Below are 20,856 nucleotides of genomic sequence, written 5' to 3' on the forward strand. Positions count from 1 at the left end.
AATAACAACTACAAGTAATAAATGAAAAATATGGAATAAATGTAACACTGGCATGTTATATCTAATTTACAAAATGTTGATGATTAGTTTATCATCGTTGGCAGCTACGGTGGCGCAGCGGTAGAGTTGCTGCCTTATACGCTTGCAGCACCGGAGACCCAGGTTCGATCCCGACTAAGGGTGCTGCCTGTACAGAGTTTGTACGTTCAGTTTAGTTTTTAGTTTAGAGATATAGCGCGGAAACAGACCCTTCGGCCCACCGAGTCCTCACCGACCAGTGATCCCTGCACACTAATAGTATCCGACACACACTCGGAACAATTTACACATACACCAAGCCAATTAACCTACATACCTCCATGTCTTTGGAGTGTGGGAGGGGTCAAATGGGATAGTCAAGGATGGAGTTAAAGGGAAAGGGAGTAAAGGGATAGTTAATTACCCCAGAATTAACGGGAAAGAAAGCTCACAAAGGGATAGGAGAGTATGGCCAAGTGTAATAGGGATCGGTGTGAATGGTGAGATGCGTAGGGAATTAAAAGTACTGTATATGAATGTGCGAAGTATAAGAAGTAGATGAGCTTGAGATAGAGGTTGGTAGATAGGACATTGTGGGGATTACCGAGGCGTGGCTGCAGGAGGATCAGGTCTGGGAACTTAATATACAGGGTTATACATCCTATAGAAAGGACAGGCAGGTTGGCAGAGGGGGGGGGGGGGGGGGGGAGTAGCTCTTTCTGGTGAGGAATGGAATTCAGTCCCTTGCGAGGGAAGACATAGAGACTGACGAGGTAGAGTCACTGGATCGAGTTGAGGAATTGCAAAGGCAAGAAGACACTAATTGGTGTTCTCTACAGACCCCCAAATAGTAGCCCGGATGTAGGGTGTAAGTTGCAGCAGGAGTAACAAAGGTAATGCCACTGTGGTGATGGGGGATTTAAATATGCAGGTAGACTGGGAAAATCAGGTTGGTTCAGGACCCCAAGAAAGAGTTTGTAGAGTGCCTCCGGGATGGATTCTTAGAGCAGCTTGTAATGGAGCCAACCAGAGAAAAGGCAATTCTGGATTTAGTGTTGTCCAATGAACCAAATTTGATAAGAGAACTAGAGGTAAAGGAACCGCTTGGAGGTAGTGACCATAATATGATTTAATCTGCCATTTGAGAAGGAGAAGGTTAAATCGGAAGTGGCAGTGACGCAGATGAACAAAGGGGACTATGAAGGCATGAGAGAGCAGCTGGCCAAGGTAGACTGGAAAGGGATACCAGGAGGAATGACGGTGGAACAGCAATGGCAGGAATTTCTGGGCATAATCCGGAAGACAGGATCATTTCATTCCAAAAAGGAAGAAAGATTCTAAGGGGAGCAGGAGGCAACCGTGGCTGACAAGAGAAGTTAGGGATAGAATACAACTAAAAGAAAAGATGTATTACACTGCAAAGAGTACCCGGAAGCCAGAGGATTGGGAAACTTTCATAGGACAACAGAAGGAAACAATACGGGCTGAAAAAATGAAGTACGAGGGGAAGCTGGCCAGGAATGTAAAGAAGGACAGTAAAAGCTTATTTCGATATGTTAAGGGAAAAAGAATAGCAAAGTCAAATGTGGGTCTTTTGAAGGCAGACACGGGTGAAAGTATTATGGGGAACAAGGAAATGGCAGAAGTGTTGAACAGGTACTTCGGATCTGTCTTCACTAAGGAAGCCACAAACAATCTCCTAGATGTACTGGAGGACAGAGGATCTAAGGCGGTCGAGGAACTGAAAAAAAATGTCATTAGGCGAGAAAGAGTATTGGGTAGGCTAATGGGACTGAAGGATGATAGATCCCCTGGGCCTGATGGACTGCATCCCAGGGTCCTCAGGGAGGTGGCTCCAGAAATAGTGGACGCATTGGTGATCATTTTCCAATGTTCAATAGATTCAGGATCAGTTCCTGTGGATTGGAGGATAGCTAATGTTATCCCACTTTTCAAGAAAGGAGCAGAGAGAGAAAACAGGGAATTACAGACCAGTTAGCCTGACTTCAGTGGTGGGAAAGATGCTGGAGTCAATTATTAAAGAGGTAATAATGGGGCATTTGGATAGCAGTAAAAGGATTAGTCCAAGTCAGCATGGATTTATGAAAGGAAAATCATGCTTGACTAATCTTCTGGAATTTTTTGAGGATGTGACAAGTAAAATGGATGAAGGGGAGCCAGTGGATGTAGTATCTAGACTTCAGAAAGCCTTTGATAAGGTCCCGCACGGGAGACTGGTGACTAAAATTAGAGCACATGGTATTGGGGGTAGGGTGTTGACGTGGATAGAACATTGGTTGACAGACAGGAAGCAAAGAGTAGGAGTGAACGGGTCCTTTTCAGAATGGCAGGCAGTGGCGAGTGGAGTGCCGTAAAGCTCGGTGTTGGGGCCGCAACTGTTTACCATATATATTAATGATTTGGAAGAGGGAATTAGGAGCAACAGTAGCAAGTTTGCGGATGACACAAAGCTGGGTGGCAGTGTGAAGAGGATGTTAGGAGGTTGCAGGGTGACCTGGACAGTTTGAGTGAGTGGGCAGATGCTTGGCAGATGCAGTATAATATAGATAAATGTGAGGTTATCCACTGGTGTCAAAAACAAGGGGGCAGATTATTATCTCAATGGGGTTAGGTTAGGTAAGGGGGAGGTACAGCGAGACCTGGGTGTCCTTGTACACCGGTCACTGAAAGTTGGCATGCAGGTACAGCAGGTAGTGAAGAAAGCTAATGGAATGCTAGCCTTCATGACAAGAGGATTTCAGTATAGGAATAGAGAGGTTCTTCTGCAGTTGTATAGGGCTCTGGTAAGACCACATCTGGAGTACTGCGTACAGTTTTGGTCTCCTAATTTGAGGAAGGACATCCTTGTGATTGAGGCAGTGCAGCGTGGGTTCACAAGATTGATCCCTGGGATGGCGGGACTGTCATACGAGGAAAGATTGAAAAGACTAGGCTTGTATTCACTGGAGTTTAGAAGGATGAGGGGATATCTTATAGAAACATATAAATTATAAAGGACTGGACAAGCTAGATGCAGGAAAAATGTTCCCAATGTTGGGCGAGTCCAGAACCAGGGGCCACAGTCTTAGAATAAAGGGGAGGCCATTTAAGACTGAGGTGAGAAAAAACATTTTCACCCAGAGAGTTGTGAATTTGTGGAATTCCCTATCACAGAGGGCAGTGGAGGACCAAATCACTGGATGGATTTAAGAGAGAGTTAGATAGAGCTCTAGGAGCTAGTGGAATCAAGGGATATGGGGAGAAGGCAGGCACGGGTTACTTGATTGGGGACGATCAGCCATGATCACAATGAATGGCGGTGCTGGCTCATAGGGCCGAATGGCCTCCTCCTGCACCTATTTTCTATGTTTCTAAATGATTACTGCAGACATATTTTGAAGGGTATTGCAATTCCATGATTTTGTAACTAGCATATTTAATTAATTATAGAACATTTATATAGAGTACACATGATAATATTTTGCCCTGAATGCCTTCAAACACACAATCTGTTACAGTTAAATCACCTAGGCATGAGCTAAAACAGCAACACAGGTTCTGTAAAATAATTCGTTTAATTTATTGCTCTGGTATTTAGAAGCATAGGTTAATATTTCTCAAGGTAAAAAAAGTGTATTAAGGATACATCAGCTAATGCAACATACCTTCCTAATTGTTGTCCAGTCTTCAAGTATATCAAGGTCTTGTAACATGTAAACAACATAAGGACGTTTGCCAGTTAAGGAAATTTCCAGAATCTAAAAATTAATTAAATTCTCTACAAAATATGTATAGTCCAGAATCAAACAATTACCAAATACTTGGAATAAGGCATCTTTCAAAGTATATATAATTTCATACAGCATGGATACGGGCCTTTCGGCCCAACTCTTCCATGCCAACCAAGATGCCCCATCTAAGGTATCCCATTTGCCTGGATTTGGTCCATATCCCTGCAAACCTTTCCTATCCAAGAACCTGCACAAGTGTCTTTCAAATGTTATTATTGTACCTGCCTTAACTCACTCCTCTGGTAGCTCAATCCATTTACCCACCACCCAGAGTGAAAAGGTTGCCCCCTCAGGTTTCTGGTATATCTTTACCCTCTCACCTTAAACCCATGTCCTCTGTTCTTCATTCCCCTACACTAGTGCATTCACCCTATCGTTTCCCCCAATGATTTTACACACCTTTATAAGATCACCCCTTTGCCTCCTGTGCTCCAAATAAAGTCCTATCTTGCCCAATAGCTATAGTTCAGGCCCTCGACCACTGGCAGCAGCGTCGTAAATCTTCTGAGCTTTTTCTAGCTCAATGACATCGATTCTATAGCAGGATGACAAAAACTGAACACAATACTCCACTTGCAGCCTCACCAATGTCTTGTACAACTATGGCAGAACATCCTAACTTCTATACTCAATACTCTGACTGACGACAGCCAATGTACCAAACATCTTCTTTACCACCCTATCTACCTGTGACGCTACGTTTTAGGGAACTGTGCACCTGTACCCCTAGATCCCTCTGCTCTACAACACTCACCCTGCCATTCACTGTGAAGGTCCTGGTTTCATTTCCCAAAATGTAACTTACTTACTGCCTATTATGCTTCCTGGCATGTAGGGCAGCAACGAAGGTCCTCCACTCAGTAGTGTTGATACCTTCAGTTGCTGTTTCCGTAACATATTTGTTTTACGAGACAGGGTTGTTAGCCCTGTGCTCAACCACCAACCTGGAGGACCAGTGGATCGTTCTTCGTCTCGCCTCTACCCTTCGACCTGTCCAGCAATGGAGACCCTAACAGCAGACGAATCTCCCACCGGCATAGCTCTGGGGATCACTGAGACACACAAGCTCCCCGACCACGACAAGGTTGCAACCCAATGGGGAGCAAAATGTAACACCTCACACTTATTTGTATTGAATTGCATAACCTATTCTTCAGCCCACTTGTCCAGCTGATCAAGAGCTTGCTGTACTTTTTGATAACCTTCTTCACTGTCTATACCACCTACATTATCATCATGAGCAAATTTACTAATCATGCCTTGCACATTCGAATCTATATTTATATTACTAAAAGTCTGATCTTGACCACTTCCTGTTCTTTATATTGATTTTAGAAAAAATGCTGCCACTTACGGCTGTGATTTTTGGCCATCTTACGCAGGACAAGAGGATTTTTCCCATCGATTAAAAATAAAAGAGCAATTAGTGTTTACAAAATTTTGAGATTCTCTCTCCTGAAGGCCACGCCCCTTCCGGAGGGACTATAAAACCCGGAAATGTGGAGGTGCTTCAGTTCCCTGCAAGATGGGGAATGAGAGGTCGCAATTCTCAGTCTGAGCTGTGAATAACACTGAACACATGTCTACTAAACTGTGAGTGGTTTTACTGACCTGTCAGTGCCCTTAATGTGGTTTGAAAATGTAGTTTGAAAATGCAAAAGTGTGTTTTGGTTTGAAAGTGCTAAAGCTGTGTTGCCTTTGGTTTTGAAAGTGCTAAAGCAAGCTGTCTTGCCTTTGGTTTTGAAAGTGTTAAAGCAAGCTGTGTATCCTTTGGTTTTGAAAGTGCTAAGCAAGCTGTCTTGCCTTTGGTTTTGAAAGTGCTAATGCTCCTGCCCCACTTAGGAAACCTGAACGGAAACCTCTGGTGACCTTGCGCCCCACCCAAGGTTTCCATGAGGTTCCCGGAGGTTTTGGTCACTCTCCCTAATGGTCGAAAGTGGTTTCCACATGGTCGAGGCCTCTTCTATGTTCCTTTGATTATTTAAACAAAATCAAAACGGGCTTCAATTAAAAATAGGTTGCCATTTAGTCAAAGCCAGTGGAGTGGGGTCGCTATTTACTTACAGGCAGTCGATGGCCATCTCCTTCGCTGACTGGCCATTTTGATTGGCTCATTGGAGTTTCACGACCTAGAAGGACCCACCGGAAGGTAAATGCCCGCTAACTTCATTAAACTTCTTAAAATTGTCTCCACTCCTTCTCCCTCCCCCCTCTCTAAAGGACTTACCGTGCTCTGTGGCAGCCGTTTACCTTCCTCTTCATCGCGCAGACAGCGCTCCTCCGCTGTCCCTGGCCCCAACCTTCGAGATGTGTTTGTGTGTGTGGTCGGTATCAAAGATCCTATAGGATCTTTGGTCGGTAGATGCAACTCGCGCTTCGGTCAAGGCTTTCCAGGTGAGTGACCAAAACCTCTGGCGACTCATGGAAACCTTGGGTCGCGGCAAGGTCACCAGAAGTTTCTGTTCAGGTTTCCTAAGTGGGACAGGGGCATAAAGCAAGCTGCCTTGCCTTTCGTTTTGAAAGTGCTAAAGCAAGCTGCCTTGCCAAATTAGAGCTGCCTTGCCAAATTAGAGCTGCCTTGCCAAATTAGAGCTGCCTTGCCAAATTAGAGCTGCCTTGCCAAATTAGAGCTGCCTTGCCAAATTAGAGCTGCCTTGCCAAATTAGAGCTGCCTTGCCAAATTAGAGCTGCCTTGCCAAATTAGAGCTGCCTTGCCAAATTAGAGCTGCCTTGCCAAATTAGAGCTGCCGTGCCAAATTAGAGCTGCCTTGCCAAATTAGAGCTGCCTTGCCAAATTGGAGCTGCCTTGCCAAATTGGAGCTGCCTTGCCAAATTGGAGCTGCCTTGCCAAATTGGAGCTGCCTTGCCTAAATAGAGCAGCCTTTCCTTTGATCTTGAAAGTGCTAAAACGAGCTGCCTTGCCTTTGGTTTTGAAAGTGCTAAAGCGAGCTGCCTTGCCTTTGGTTTTGAAAGTGCTAAAGCGAGCTGCCTTGCCTTTGGTTTTGAAAGTGCTAAAGCGAGCTGCCTTGCTTAACTAGAGCTGCCTTGCCTTCTATATAATTAAAAGTCTAATCTTGACCATTTCCTGTTTGCGCTTTATATTGATTTTAGAAAAAACGCTACGACATACGGCTGTGATTTTTGGCCATCTTACTCGGAGACCCTTCCGCTCATCAGGTGCCGAGGATTTTTCCCATCGATGAAAAATAAAAGAGTTATTAGTATTTTTAAAATGTTGATTCTCCTGTCAATCATGCCATGAAGGCCACGCCCCTTCTGGTGGGAGGGACTATAAAACCAGGAAATGTGGGCATGGCTCAGTCTCTGCAAGATGGCGGGGGGAGAGGTCACGACTCGCTGTCTTTAGTGGCCTTGCACCCTGCTTGAAATGGTATGATACTGCACTTGAATTTGGTGCCCTTGCACCCTGCTTGAAATGGAATTTCAAGGAATAGCCGTGAGTCAACTGTGAGCCCACCAGCCGTGAGTGAGCTGCCAGCACAACAGGCTTGAGTGACTGAGCTGCCAGCCCAAGAATCCATTCGGCTCACAATGTCCATACTAGCCCTCTGGAAACCAGTCCCGACAGCGCACAACACCCATACTAGCGCTCCAGAAAGCCCCCCCCCCCCCTTTCCCCCCCCACTGGCCACCATGTAATGCTGGGACCCAATGGGTCTCACTTAGTCTAGTCATTAATATAAACCATAAACAGCAATGGGCCCAGCACCAACCCGAGACACACTAGCCACAGGCCTCCAATCCAAAAAAACAACCTTCCACCACCCTCTGCTTACTTTTATAAAGCCTTTTTTGTATCGAGGCAGCTTGCTCTCCGTGGATGCCATTCTATCTAACTTTCCAGAGCAGCCTATCACGCGGAATCTTATTAAAGGTCTTATCGAAGACCTTAAGACATAGGTGCACAATTAGGTCATGCAGCCTGTCGAATTCAACCATGGATGAGCTATTTTTCCCTTTCAACCCCATTCTCCTACCAGCTCCCCATTACCCTTGACACCCATACTAGAATATCAATCTATACTTTAAAAAACACCCAATGTCTTGGCCTCCAAGCCACTCATGGCAATGATTCACAACTCTCTGGCCAAAGGAATTCCTCCTCAACTCCATTGTGAAGGTATGTCCTTTTATTCTGAGGCTTTGCCCTTTGGTTCTAGACTTTGGTTCAACACAATACCCCCTCATCCTTCTAAACTCCAGTGAGTGCAGGCCCAGAGCCTTCAAACACTCCTGATATGTTAACCCAATCATCCCTAGGATCATTCTACAAAACCCCATCTGGACCCTCCTCAAAGCCAGCACATCCTTTATCAGATATGGGGCCCAAAACAGCTCACAATATTCCAAATGTGGCCTCAGCAGCACCTAATAAAGCCTCAGCAATACATCCTTGCTTTTAATTGTTGTCCCCTCAACATGAATGCCAACATTGTGTTGCCTTTGTACCTCCAACCCAACCTGTACATTAACCTTTGGGAATCCTACACCAGCACTCCCTTTTCCCTTTTCACCTCCAATTTCTGAATCCTCCTTCCACCCCCCCCCCCCCATTTAAAAAATAGTTTACGTCATTATTCCTTCTACCAAAGTGCATGACCGCACACTTTGTTCAATGTGTCCACAAATACGTCTACAGCCTTTCCCTCGTCAACCTTCAGTTTACTTCAAAAAAAACTTCTTAGAAAAAGTCATCTTTTAAGATGACCATTTTAAACATAAAGATATTTTTAATTGGCACTGTACTGTGGGACCCTTTGGGTCCCTGTCACACAGGAGGCTTGGTCCCCCAACGCAATATTTCACCACTCGCCCATAGCCCCCAACTGCACAGGCGCAGCTCATTTCCCCTCATCCCAAGCACTCTCTTCCCTTCCTCTTCACCCTCCTTCTTCTTTCCCCTCTCCTCCTACCCCCCCCCCCCCCAACAGTCCCTCCCTCACCTCTCTCCCTCTCCTTTACCCTTGGTTCTTGGTCCTCCAAAATATTCCAAATGGAATTTAAACTGGAGGTGATTGGAGGTGACCCTACCCTCAGTCACTCCCTCCATAACTCCTTTACCCTCCCTAACCCCCTTCTATCCCTCTATCCCCTACTCCTCACCTCCCCCACTGCCCTCCTCCCTCTATTCCCCACTCCCTGCCTCCCCCACTGCGACCTCCTCTATTCCCCCTCCTCCCCCACCTCACCCCTCTTCTTTTCCCTCCTTCACTCCCTCTCCTCCTACCCTCCACAATCCCCCCCTCGCCTCTCCTTTTCCCTATCCCCCTTCACTCCCTCCCTCCATAACACCTCTCCCTTCCCTACACCCCTCCCACTATCCCCTCTCCTCCCCCACACTCCCTCCTCACCTTCCCATGATCTCGAGGTTGCCGCTCCTCTCCCTTCTTGCGTGCCCCGGAGGAGCATTAGCTGTCGGCACCCTTAGAGCCAGGCCTCGGATCCTCGGCATGGCCCAGAAGCACCAGCGTGGGTGGGGGGGTGAGCTCGAAGAAAAGACGGGGGAAAGAGCCATGGGGGATGGGGTATCACGGAGGAGGGGGGACAGGAGCCAGCGAGGGGGACCAGAGGGCATTGCGATGGCAGTGCGTTTGGGACTCACAGCGGGCGCTGGATGGCCTCCCCCGTCGGGATCAGATTCTCCTCGTTTGGCGACATCTCCGACTCCGGACTGGGCTGCTTTCGGTCCCTCCAAAAATTGTGTCCGGTTGGAGACCTCCACCGGCAGCGTCCCTCAGCTCCAGTAAAGACGCGATGGCGAAGGAAGGGGCGGACCATCCAGGAGAAGAGACCAATCCGTGCGCCGCTGACTGGCAAGAAAGGAAATTGATCTGCTCATGCGCGGGTTTTACGATTTTGAAACTTCGCTAACTTTTACCCACACACTACCAATTGGAACTTTTATGATTGGCACTCGCAGCACAGGGGAATGGTGAGTGAGCTGACAAAAATCGTAGCGCTATTGCGTATCGTTTTTGCGCAAATAGAAAAACCGCGCAAACCAGAAGAGCAAAGATAAGAGTTTTAGTTATGTATATAGATTTCCAATACCAAAAATAATTATATTATACAATAAGCATAAGCATTCTAAATTACATGCATCCAATTTAAAATAAGCTCTGCAAAATTATTAGTTCCCTTTTAAAGGGGTACAAATCAGTGAAGATTACTTTTATATACCCGTTTACCAATTACTTTTCTGTTGTACATGATCTGTTGTGAAGACGAATAAAAATAATTAAAAGGATATCAGAGACAACTACAGGCTTTTTCTTTTTGTCTGGACTAAATGGATCTTTCCTCTTGCTTTTCCTCGACTGTTGTTCATCATTCCATAACTCTGAAAGACAAGTTATAATGTAGAGGGTATTTAATCAAGGAATTAGCCATTTAAAAAAAACCATACTGTATGTCTAATCAAGTGCATCATAATCTTACTCCTCACTGGGCTGGTGGTAAACGCAATCCTGCTAATCTTCCTTTTCTTGCTTCTTTTAGTGCCTCTGACAACAGGCTCTTGTTCTCCTTGCTCATGTTTGTAAGAGATCACTGTTGACAGAAAGCCTGTAAGGTCAACTGTCCTGCCACTGCACTGCCACCAGCTGGGCACCTGCAACTAGCATGGCATATAGCATCTTGCAAGACCCATCCTCCTCTCTCTCATGGCATTTCCACCTCCCACTTAGCTAGGTTTCACAAAAGTTGAAATTTATTTTTATTTTTCCACACAAATATGCCAATTCTCTCCACATTCAGCCTTTATCACCTGCATCAGCCCATTGTTCATAATACATATACAATGGCTGATTTTAAATATCGCAAAAATTTGCTTGTAGAAGAAATGTTAATATTGTGTATCCGAACGTTTTCTCCTACGGGACCAAAAGTTGAATGATTAAAATGATCAAAAAAGTAAAATTAGTTTTGAGGGCAAAAACAAAGATTTATATACAGGACAAAGCATGCATTGGGACTCCAGCAAGGAGTGATGGACTTTGCTTTTAGTGATGCTTAATCAATGTTATGGACTGAAAGGCCTCAACCCAAAACATCACCCATCCTCGATCCAGAGATGCTGCCTGTCCCGCTGAGTTACTCCAGCATTTTGTGTCTATATTCGGTGTAAACCAGCATCTGCTGTTCCTTCCTACACATATGGACTTCAATGTTCGAGCTATGGTGAAGAAGTTTGCAAATTATACTAAAATCGGCAAGGTGACAATGTGAGAAAGAAAGTTGCATGAGAGATGGCATATGTATTTGAGCAGGATGGTAGGATAACACGAACTGAAAGAGGGATTTAGAACACATTACGATAAAAGGCAGAAAGATAGCCAAAGCAGCTAGTGGGACATCTGTCTTTACTGTTTACTTTTGGTTTAGAGATACAGCGTGGAAACAGGCCCTTCAACCCACTGAGTCTGCGCCGGCCAACGATCCCCGCACATTAACACTATCCTACACACACTAGGGACAATTTACATTTATACCAAGCCAATTAACCTACAATCCTGTACATCTTTGGAGTGGTTGAGGTACAGAATGATAAAGCTGGGGGGAATGGTGGTATTCATGCTAGAATTGTGTACAGCTGTGGTTGGGCCACAGCTTTATATTGTGTACAAGTCTGGCCACCACATTAGTCAAAAGCGTTTTATTGTCACATGTCCCAAAACGGAACTGTTTGTAATTATTGAAAGAATGTGATAGAATGAGAACAATACAGAAAAGATTAATGAGACTGTTGCCAGAACAGTCTGGCAAGACTATGGTAGTTTTCTTTAGAACAAAACTATGGAGAAATCTAAATTGAGATGTATGAAATTATGAGAGGGTGAAGAAGCCTTATTTTTCTTAGCAGCAAAGTCAACAACTATGATTTTAGGTTATGAATTGAGTGGCAAACACTCAGAAAACAATCTCTGCCCCCCAAAAAAATAGCAGGGCCTGGAATTCAAAGTATGAAGGCATATGGAAGCAGAAATATCATCATTCTTAAAATTATATTTCGATGAGCACTTCAAATGCCTTGACTTAAAGATTACAAGCTAAGTACTAAAACATATGTTAAGTAAATTTAGTGTAAATTGAAAGCCGACATACCCGACGTGATATCAATATTGTGTCGATCTTCATCAAGTCGCCGAATTCTCTCCTCCAGTTCACTCTGTACAGTATCATACAGAAGTAACTTCTCACTCTAGTAAACAACAAAATATATTTGTGATAATTCCAATGGCTGTATTTAATGCATAACTATCTTCTCTCTTGATTCATTTTCAGAATATGCATGACAGAGGCTGGCACTTATTGCTGATATTGAGTGATTGCAATCCATGTTATTAAAGCACTACGCATTATTATCAAGCAGGAAAATGCAAGTTTTACATTTTGTGACCAAACATGAATAAAGGCCTGGATATGTATGGAATTGAGAGAACCCTGACAATGTATTCCTATGTACTTGCTAACCATTTCTATCCTACTGCTAGTAGTACTGATTTTAGAAGTGATGCCAACAAAAGTCTTGACTAGATGGTGCATTGCATCCCCTAGATAATATTGTATAGGAGTGGAGAATTTACTTGGGATGCCACGTCCATCAAGTGGACTGCTTTGACCTAGAAAATGTTAAACTCCCCTGATGCTGGATCCATATTCCTTTAGATAAGTAGAAAGTATTTAATCATAGCCTGACATGTTTTTCAAGTGTAATAAAGCAAGCAGCAAGCCTTTTAGTCCAAAATATTAATTCTCTCAGCCATTTCAGTGACTATGATATTATGGAGTTGTTCCATTTTAATTTCAGGTTAATGATGTCACCACTCCATCACCAATCTCCCATAATCTAGCTGACAGGGTCACTACAAATGACAATGACATTGATTGCCAAGAGGAAGGGGTTGCTTTCTTTGAGGCAATGATTCTGACATTCATGTTCTACAATTGAGATTTGTCACTTCTCAACTCAAAATAAAGCTGTCAATTAACAAACTAACGGATGAGGGAAGATCACTGTTGAAGCTACTAAAGACAATTGGACATAGCTTTCTATGAGTAGCTATGACATAGGACCTCATACAGACCTTCACTTGCCGAGGCTAGGCGACTAGTTTTGACACCTGATAGCAGCCACTGACCAATACCCGGCCTGTGCCTCCCATGCCATCACATATCTCATCACTTCAGTAATCTTCCCTCCATGGTCTCCAACTTTATCGTTCCACAATCCTGTACTGCTCCTTTCCATCTTCCACTCAAGATTCACATCCCTCTCTTCCCCACAGGTCCATACACAAATCCACCCTCTTTACCTGGATTCACTTATCAGATGCCAGCTCTTTCCCCATCACACCTCACCTCTGTTCCTTCAGTGGTTTGTTTATTGCTCCAGATTCCAGCATCTGCAGCGTTTTGTGCCTCCTATGAAATCCAGGATTTCTTATGAAAGATGTGACTAGCTTTCCCTTGATCTCCATTAATGTACAAGGATGCCCAGGTCTCGCTGCATCTCCCCCTTACTTAACCTAACCCCATTGAGATAATAATCTGCCCCCTTGTTTTTGCCGCCAAAGTGGATAACCTCACATTTATCTATATTATACTGCATCTGCCAAGCATCTGCCCACTCACTCAACCTGTCCAGGTCACCCTGCAACCTATTCGGGCTACTCTTTGGCAGTCTGTAGATAACACCAATTAGTGTCTTCTTGCCATTGCAATTCCTCAACTCAATCCACAGTGACTCTACCTCGTCAGTCCCTATGTCTTCCCTCGCAAGGGACTGAATTCCATTCCTCACCAGAAGAGCTACCCCCCCTCCTCTGCCCACCTGCCTGTCCTTTCTATAGGATGTATAACCCTGAATATTAAGTTCCCAGTTCCCAGACGTAGGAGAAAAGATTCTGACTCTCTACCCTACCTATGTCTCGCGTGATTCTATGTACTTCCATCAGGTCTCCCCTCAACCTCTGAGGCTCCAGAGTAAACAATCCAAGTTTGGCCAATCTCTCTTTGCAGGTAACACCCTTTAATCTAGGAAGCATTCTGTAAACTTCTTCTCTACCCTCTCCAAAACCTCATGTAGTGGGGTGACTAAAGCTGCACAAAATACTCCAAATGCAGCCGAATGCAGACTTTGGTCCTATAAAGCTGCAACATGACCTCCTGGCTCTGATAATGCCCAGACCGATGAAGGCAAGCATACTATAAGCCTTCTTTACCACTCTATTATGTCTGTGGCCATTTAATATCATGTGTCGGCTATCACAGATTTGTGCAGCATCAGGAGGTCTGGCTGAAGACAGTTACAAGTACTTCAGCAACATGACTTGACTGCACCAGGCTGGCACCTCAATTTCACCCACCTGCTGTTGGATATGGTGAAGTGTTTCATTGCTGAACCATTAACCCCCAAAAAGTACAATAGCTGGTGGCAGACAAATTTCATACAAAATTCTCAGTAAAACCAACAAAATCAGAATGCCTAATTAATTGATCTACAATCACCATGGCTTACTTATATTCATCACTTAAGAACATTGACCATGGTTTAGTCTGTGTTTCCTGTCTTACTGGTTATCGTGCTGTTTTCATACCATACGACCATTTCATATGCCATTATTTTTATGCTAAATGAGATTAATGTACATCTAGCAGCTCTGCAATTCAAACCACTAGATGCTGAATCAGGAAATAACAAAAGGCCCACCCAGTCCTGAAAATGCTGACAAAAATCTCTGCAACAACATCTAAAAAGAAATCTTTTGCAACGTCAGATGATGTGATTCTGTGAGTATGGCCATCTGCCTGTGTTTCAGACTCCTGCCTCACCGGTGACACAGAGAGGGGGAGACAGTGGTATTTAGTCAGGGGAAATTACTCTAATGTACTCACTATTGACACAATGGCATTGGATCAAACATGGTGAAGAAATCAGCTCCTGGTTCCATAATCTTGAATTAATTAGTACTCCTCTACATTAAATGCCATTCAGAAGCACTCTGGATTGGGTACATTAATACCTGTTGTCAAGAGACACGGGCTTATAAGTGCATAATTACCAGATAAGAACCTTCCCATCACCAAGTAACCCGCTACAATGGCAGGAGTGTCCACCACTGTTAACTACTGCTTACCTCCCAGTGTTGGAATGCAGCCTGCACCTCGCATTCATATTGGTTCTTTACAGTTTTTAAACAGAGCTCCCTATATATACCTGCAACCACAAAATCACCTTTTCAGATGTAATACTGAGAGGATTCATAACCATATATAAAATTACTAAATTAACATTTACAGATCCTCTCAGGTCACAGCAAAATTCTATTTTGTAACCTGGGCAGCTCACAAGTTGGAACTGCAGCCATGAACAGGGTCCCCAGGAGGCAGAGATTGGCTAACTCAGCATATTCCACTTTTCTCACATCTACAAGAATCATTAAGCAAAAGAGTTTTATTTTTTAGATATGCAGCGTAAAAACAGGTCCTACAACCCACCAAGGCCATGCCGACTATCGATCACCTGTTCACACTCTCATCTACTCCCAACAAACTACAGGCAAATTACAGTAGCTAATGAACTAACAGACCCATATATTTTTGGGATGTAGAAAACCAGAGCACCCAGCGGAAACCCACATGGTCACAGAGAGAACAGGCAAACTCCACACAGACAGCATCCAAGGTTAGGGCCTGACAAAGACATCTAGTGTTGGAAGGGAGCAGCTCTACCAGCTGTGCCACCCTCGATTTATAAAGCTAACGCTATTCACTCAGTTTGCCACAGGTTTCCATGTTGAATAGCCAAGTCTTGCTGAGAATCCGCAGCATTAAACCGTTGGAGTCAGGCAGGGGAGGAGAGGAAAATTTGAGATATGGTTGTAATAAAGCATGAAAACTGGTGATGTAGGTGGAAGTGGAGGAAGAGATGATTAATTATACTACTGCCCCCATCTCAGGCTGTTGCTAAAGACCTCACATTAATCACTATGGCAATTTCAAAACCTTATTCCTGACGTCATATTTTGTCAATTAAAGTTCTGTCAGTCTGAGTAATTCAGACACATATTGTGCATATAGGCCTCGAAGCAGTCAACAATTTTATTTATGCTGGATATGAAATTCCAACTTAACATTTAGGATACCAGTTCAAATTGTTTCCCCTGATAAACAAAACCTAACATTCTTACCTACGATGAGGAAGTTTCGATCACACCGACGCGGAGGCTTCGATCATCGGCTGTGGGGGCTTTGATAGCCCCAACTGCGGATGGTTTGACTGCCCCGACCGCAGGAGAACAAGAGGAAGAAGTTTGAACTTTAAGTGAGGAATGTGGAATCCACTGTGATGGATGTCTATGTTAACTTTTATGTGGTTATGTGTCTTGTTGCTTTTCACTTAGTATGGCTGTATGGTAACTCAAATGTCTCTGTACCTTAACTGGCACATGTGACAATAAACTGACCTTGTAACCTTGAACCAATTATTTATGCACAGGCAATGGCACAAACATTTGCTACAACAGGGTTCTTTAAGTAGAGTTTATTGAAATACCATAAATCTAAGAATTAAAAATCTCAATGAAAATGTATCCAAATTCAAAATCCTAAACAGTAGCAAGTGAAGAACTGAAACTTTCTAAAATATTACGATCATTATTGAGCCAAATTTATTTATCTCTAATCAGGATTTTTTCCCTAGGCAGGCACCCAAGATTGCAGATGGCTTCGGTGGCTGCCGAGGCCAGTGCAGGATACAGAATCTACCACAGATAGAACAGGAAATGCCTAACAGGGTTGGTGGATGGTGTACTCTTCCATCATTTAAACTGATACATGTACTCAAGGTTTCCAAAGCACACATACTGCTTCTCCACTTTGAGTGCTCATAAGTCGGAAATTTGGATATGTATTCAAAGTCCCGAATATTCTTGCATTTACCGCACATATGCTGCTGGTTCACAATAAAACCGTTCATTGGCCAACAAGGCTCAATCCACGTATACCAAAGAACCCAATCCAACGTGGACATAAAATTGATTCAATTTATGTTTGTATAAAGTACAAGTTATGAAATCTCAAATGCCAAATCCATAAATGGTTATTCTTGTAAAGCACTTGAAAATATTACCAAAATTACAGGATGCGAATCAGCCTTCAGTTTTTGATATGCATCAAATCAACAACATTCACTCAAAAATTACTAAACCAAACTTAATTTTTTATCTATTTTCTTAGTATCTCTTTCAATATTTACCTGCAACTTTTGTTCGGATTTGCATATTCTCTTGCAAAGTTGCTAAAGGTTCCAAATATTCAGGAGCTTTTCCTGCTATAACTTCCTCAAGCTTTGCTTCCACTTGGCTTAATCTTTCCCTGTATAACCTGGAAATAAAAACACTAATTAGTTGATATAACATTAATAGTTGGCTTTAGCTAATTCAAATATGCACTAAAATTTGGCAAATCTCATCAATTTAAAGGAAATATTGGCAGCACCAAATTAAGATTATCATGAATAGTTTAGCACAACTTTTATTGTAATGTACATGATTTAAGAAAAATCGACTAGAATTTACAGTTTGGTCATAGTGGTTAATGTGTGGTCGTCATGAATTAGTTCTGAACTATATTAAAAGTATGACATTAAAGGCTCTGCTACAGGTCAACGGCCAGCAGCATGCAGGACATTTTTTTTAAACGTCACTTCAAATATAAAAAGGTGCGGCATTAGGATAGATCTGTGTGCTAGTAATTCATTTTTCAAATCTGCATCCAATTGCAAAAGTCACAAAAATCAAGTATGGAAAAAAAAGAAGCAACATGGCTCCTTGGGAAATATACTTTCGATTCAACTAAATCATAGAAATTTATGGCGCATAAGTCTATCCAATCGCCAAAATTAATATTTTCAGTATATTCTCCATGACTAAAAAGGGAAACCTGTAGAAATATTGTTGATGCCTTAATTATAATTGTAGGCAAGTTACTGGAGAGGATTCTGACAGATAACTTATAAATGGATTTGGATATAGAGGCTGATTGCGGATGGTCAGCATGGATCTGTACATGGGAGATCATGTCTTACAAATCTGATTGTGTTTTTTGAAGTAACCAAAAATGTTGATAGGGGCAAAGCCATAGATGTTGTCTATCCGAACATCAGCAAGGGCCTTGATAAAATTCCGTGTGGGCTGCTCTGGAAGGTTAGATCACATGGGATCTAGAGAGAGCTACCTAACTGGATACAAAATTGGCTCCATGGAAAGAAGCAGATGTTGGTGGTGGAAGGGTGGTCTTTCAGACTGAAGTCCTGTGACAAGTGGTGATCTTCAGGGATAGAAACTGGGCACAGTACTAATTGGATGTGAATGGACAAGGCATGATTAGTAAATTTGTAAATTACACTAAAGTGTGTACTACCATTGATAGTGAATATGGTTATCAAAAATTACAGCAGACTCTTGATCAGCTAGGCAAGTGGACTGAGGAATGACTAATGGAGTTTAATGCAGGGTTGTGCATCTCAAGTGCGACGTGTTACATTTTGCAAAGTCAAACTAAGGTAGGACCTTCACAGCTATAGTCATACAGCAGGGAAACAGGCCCATTGGACCAACTCATCCATGACGACCAAAATGTCCCATCTAAGCTAGTCACATCTGCCCCTGCTTGGCCCATCACCCTCTAAACCCTTCCTATCCATGTACCTGTCCTTTTAAATGCTGTTATTGTACCTGCCTCAGCTACCTTCCCAGACAGCCCATTACAAATGACCCCCACCATGAGTGAAAAAGTTGCCCCTCAGGTTCAGGTTCTTATACCTCTCACCGTAAATATCTACTCTTGTTTTTGACTCTAATATAGAGAACATTTAGAATAGAGAAATTACAAAATCATAACTAAGGATCACATCTGAATCACTAAGCAAATTGAAATTCTCAAGCTAACAAGGTAAAGCTAGAATGGATCAAGAGAAGAGTCAATTGTACTTGAAGAGCAGGTGACGAGTATGTATGCAAGAGCAGAGCAAGAGTATGTATGAGAAGTTGAAACAAAGAACTACAGATTACGGTTAAAACAAAAATGAACAGAAAGTGCTTGAGTAATTCAGCGGGTCAGGCAGCATCACCGGAGAACATGGATGGCCAACTTTTCAGCTCTGGACCCTTCTTCACTCTTGGTCGGGAACTAGGCCTGGAATCCAGGTGGGATGATGCCCCTTGCCCTCAGGCAACTAGAGTACACGTAGCGTCAGCAGCAGGCACGGTCTGGAAGCAGTTAGGGAGGCATTGCAGGGATGGTGTCGGCAGCTCGGCCTTGCGGTGTGCAGGTCAGTAGGAGCTACCTGGAAGCGGTCAGGTTGGTGTCGGTAGCCCAGCCTGGAAAACAGCGTGTGCCAGGGATGGCATCATCAGCCCAGCTTGGTAGTGACTGGGAAGGTGGTGCCAGCTGGAAGCGGGCGGGGTGCAGTCCAGGCCAGGGGTGTGTCGGCACCACCTCTCCGTGCTCTCTAGAGATAGTGCCTGATCTGCTGAGTTACTCTAGCACTTTGTGTCCATCATTGCACAAGTGTCAAAGCCATTGCTTGTCAATTTCAATGTCATGTCGATTTCAAGGGCCACGATATCAATGCCACAAAATGTCTTCATGTTAAATCTAGAATACTCTGCAATCTGACCATTTCAAAACCATTTCTACACAGTAGTTAAAATGGAAAAACTTTAACTAGGATTTACAAAGATGAATACACATGTATTTCCTTTAAGACCAGGTAAGGATTATCTGGCAATTCAATTTGACACTTTTTAGGCTGGGGCAGCGAACTTGACTCTAAATGAAGATCTAGCAACCTGTTGACTTAGTATACTGGAAGAGACTAATTATAGGATATCAGATTGCATTAACTGATGGAAAAGATAGTTTTCTAAGGCTTAGATTTCATATGATGCATTTTACGAACTGTTAACCATAAAAGTTTGTTTTTCAATCAACAATTATGGTGCCATTCATAATTCTTAAGTGGTATTCACAAAAACAATGAATAAATAACAAAACAACAGTGGAAGGATTTTCCGGCTCTTCATAATGGTTTTGTTTCACTACATTGGAAACATTGCTAGGGTAGGAATACAATTAACCAGTTCCAAATATTTGACAAGAAACAATACTAAATAACTTGAACATTTTTACCTATACCCATAATTCAAAAACTATAAACTGAAAAATATAAATCTGGCTTACTGTTCTTTTAGATCTGTAAACTGTTTCTCCAAATTGGACATTTCATCTAAACACTCTGTTCTTCTCCTTTCACAATCTTCGTCGTCCATTTCTGTAAGATATTAATTTTACTATCTTTGAAACAGATGTTTAAAGGAATGACGATAGGCAGTGATTATCACCTACAGGACCAGAATTCAAACCAATCTGAAAGATTATCCTCTCAAATTAAGGAGCAGACATTAAATAAATAAACACAATCTACACCAAGCACTAATGTGGGGAGCTTCTCCTAACTGACATTAAATTGGCAATTGCTCTTGGAAATTTGAACATAATTTACAATCATTTCACATACTCTGATTTTTTAATGTGAATTTGTTAATGTTACTCTTCACTGCAGCTTGGTCATTTTGCTTTATGTAGTCAGCAACATTTGCGAATGATGGAGCTTTGGCAAAACATGAATAAAAATGCTCTCCAAGAAATAGATCTTTAAATGTATATTAAAAAAGTCTAATAGGTTCAAAACTATTTTCAAACAGACAATGATAAAGACTTCACTCTTTTCCAGTCTATGTCAAAAAACATTCCATTGATTCATTGCACTTCAAGGCTGTTTATAGCTTTGTAATAGTGAAAAACGTATAACACAAAGCGAATTTCAAGTCAACCTCCATCTCTTATGCTGCCAATAATGAAATTATTCGGCTTTTAAGTCAAAAAGTTCCACCGCACATCTGGTAAACTATAAAGACCTTTCCTATTAAATCCAAATATCCCTCTACCTATGGTATACAAT

At 42.8% G+C, this 20,856-nt stretch overlaps 1 protein-coding gene across 1 annotated transcript in view; it reads right to left on the reverse strand.

The window, feature by feature from the left end:
* Window positions 1-20,856, reverse strand: part of brms1l (BRMS1 like transcriptional repressor) — a 44,752-nt gene that overhangs the window by 16,429 nt on the left and 7,467 nt on the right. Inside the window, exons 2-7 of the mRNA XM_033027149.1 lie at window positions 20,076-20,166; window positions 17,089-17,216; window positions 14,969-15,048; window positions 11,934-12,030; window positions 10,081-10,170; window positions 3,684-3,748 (exon numbers count right to left, since the gene is read on the reverse strand). Coding sequence (XP_032883040.1) covers window positions 3,684-3,748; window positions 10,081-10,170; window positions 11,934-12,030; window positions 14,969-15,048; window positions 17,089-17,216; window positions 20,076-20,166 — 551 coding nt within the window. The remainder of the gene's footprint in view (window positions 1-3,683; window positions 3,749-10,080; window positions 10,171-11,933; window positions 12,031-14,968; window positions 15,049-17,088; window positions 17,217-20,075; window positions 20,167-20,856) is intronic.

This window comes from Amblyraja radiata, chromosome 9 (assembly GCF_010909765.2).
Source record: "Amblyraja radiata isolate CabotCenter1 chromosome 9, sAmbRad1.1.pri, whole genome shotgun sequence".
NCBI classification, from domain to species: Eukaryota; Metazoa; Chordata; class Chondrichthyes; order Rajiformes; family Rajidae; genus Amblyraja; species Amblyraja radiata.